The sequence below is a fragment of the Haliotis rufescens genome, unplaced genomic scaffold (assembly GCF_023055435.1).
Source record: "Haliotis rufescens isolate VD_foot unplaced genomic scaffold, xgHalRufe1.0.p SCAF_13, whole genome shotgun sequence".
Classification (NCBI taxonomy): Eukaryota; Metazoa; Mollusca; class Gastropoda; order Lepetellida; family Haliotidae; genus Haliotis; species Haliotis rufescens.
The window spans coordinates 36,322,750-36,323,704 of NW_025963813.1; the positions used below are offsets into that span (position 1 = coordinate 36,322,750).

At 38.8% G+C, this 955-nt stretch overlaps 1 protein-coding gene across 1 annotated transcript; it reads left to right on the forward strand.

The window, feature by feature from the left end:
• Positions 1–264: 264 nt before the first annotated feature.
• On the forward strand, positions 265–705 carry LOC125378738 (fibronectin type 3 and ankyrin repeat domains 1 protein-like). The gene has a single exon (XM_048394694.1). It carries the CDS (start codon positions 265–267, stop codon positions 703–705), a length of 441 nt encoding a protein of 146 aa, XP_048250651.1.
• Positions 706–955: the final 250 nt, after the last annotated feature.

The window sequence follows — 955 nt, forward strand, 5'->3', positions numbered from 1 at the left end:
GAGGTCACAAGGTAGATCTAATTGTTTAACACAAATATGTCACCGATAATATGCCTTTATAACTTGTGAACTAGTCACACTAAATACATACTGTTAAATTTAATTTTTTATTATTTATTTATATAATAAAACCATATGAGAAATTAACATATAATACTTTTCAATATTTGTTTATAGTTTGTGTTTAGAAACCATGTTGAAGATGAATTTCTTCAGATGTAAGTATATGTACGTGACGGGGTGTGTGTTGGGGGTGCACCCCTGATGGCTGCAGCTGAGAAGGGACACAGACAAGTGTTTGACTTACTTGTGACACAAGGAGCTGATGTATCATTAGTGGATGGGAACAGAAACAACATCCTTCATGTGGCCTGTCTTGGAGGACATGTAAACATGGTGAAGTATGTTCCGTCACAGAAGGTTGCAGACATCAACAGTAGGGGGCAGTACGGGAGGACATCCCTGATGTTGACAGTCGGGGCTGGACACAGACAAGTGTTTGACTTACTTGTGAGGGAAGGAGCTGCTGTATCATTAGTGGATGATAACAGAAACAACATCCTTCAATTGGCCTGTCTTGGAGGACATGAGGACATGGTGAAGCATGTCCATGCACTGAACGTGGAGGACATCGACGACAGAAATAAGCATGATAATACAGGTTTTGATCTCCTGCTTGCAACACAGGGCAACAGTCATGTCTGACAGGGAAGAACAAATCGTGTTTGTGTGTATTTGATTTCCTATCAAAGAAAAAAAGATATTTCTGCTTGCATTTATACCTCGTCACATTGAATTTCGATTCTTTGTTTTGGTCACATGATTATGTGACAGATATCATCGTAATAGGAAAGGACCAAGTATTACCTATTTTGCAGCTGGGTTTATCCTTGAATAAAGAAGCATGTTTTGATGATATACATGTGGAACAAATTCAAACTTCATATCAGGTCCG

Excerpts from the sequence above, each read along its gene's own strand:
- LOC125378738 (XM_048394694.1), top strand. The coding sequence starts at position 265 with ATGGCTGCAGCTGAGAAGGGACACAGACAAGTGTTTGACTTACTTGTG.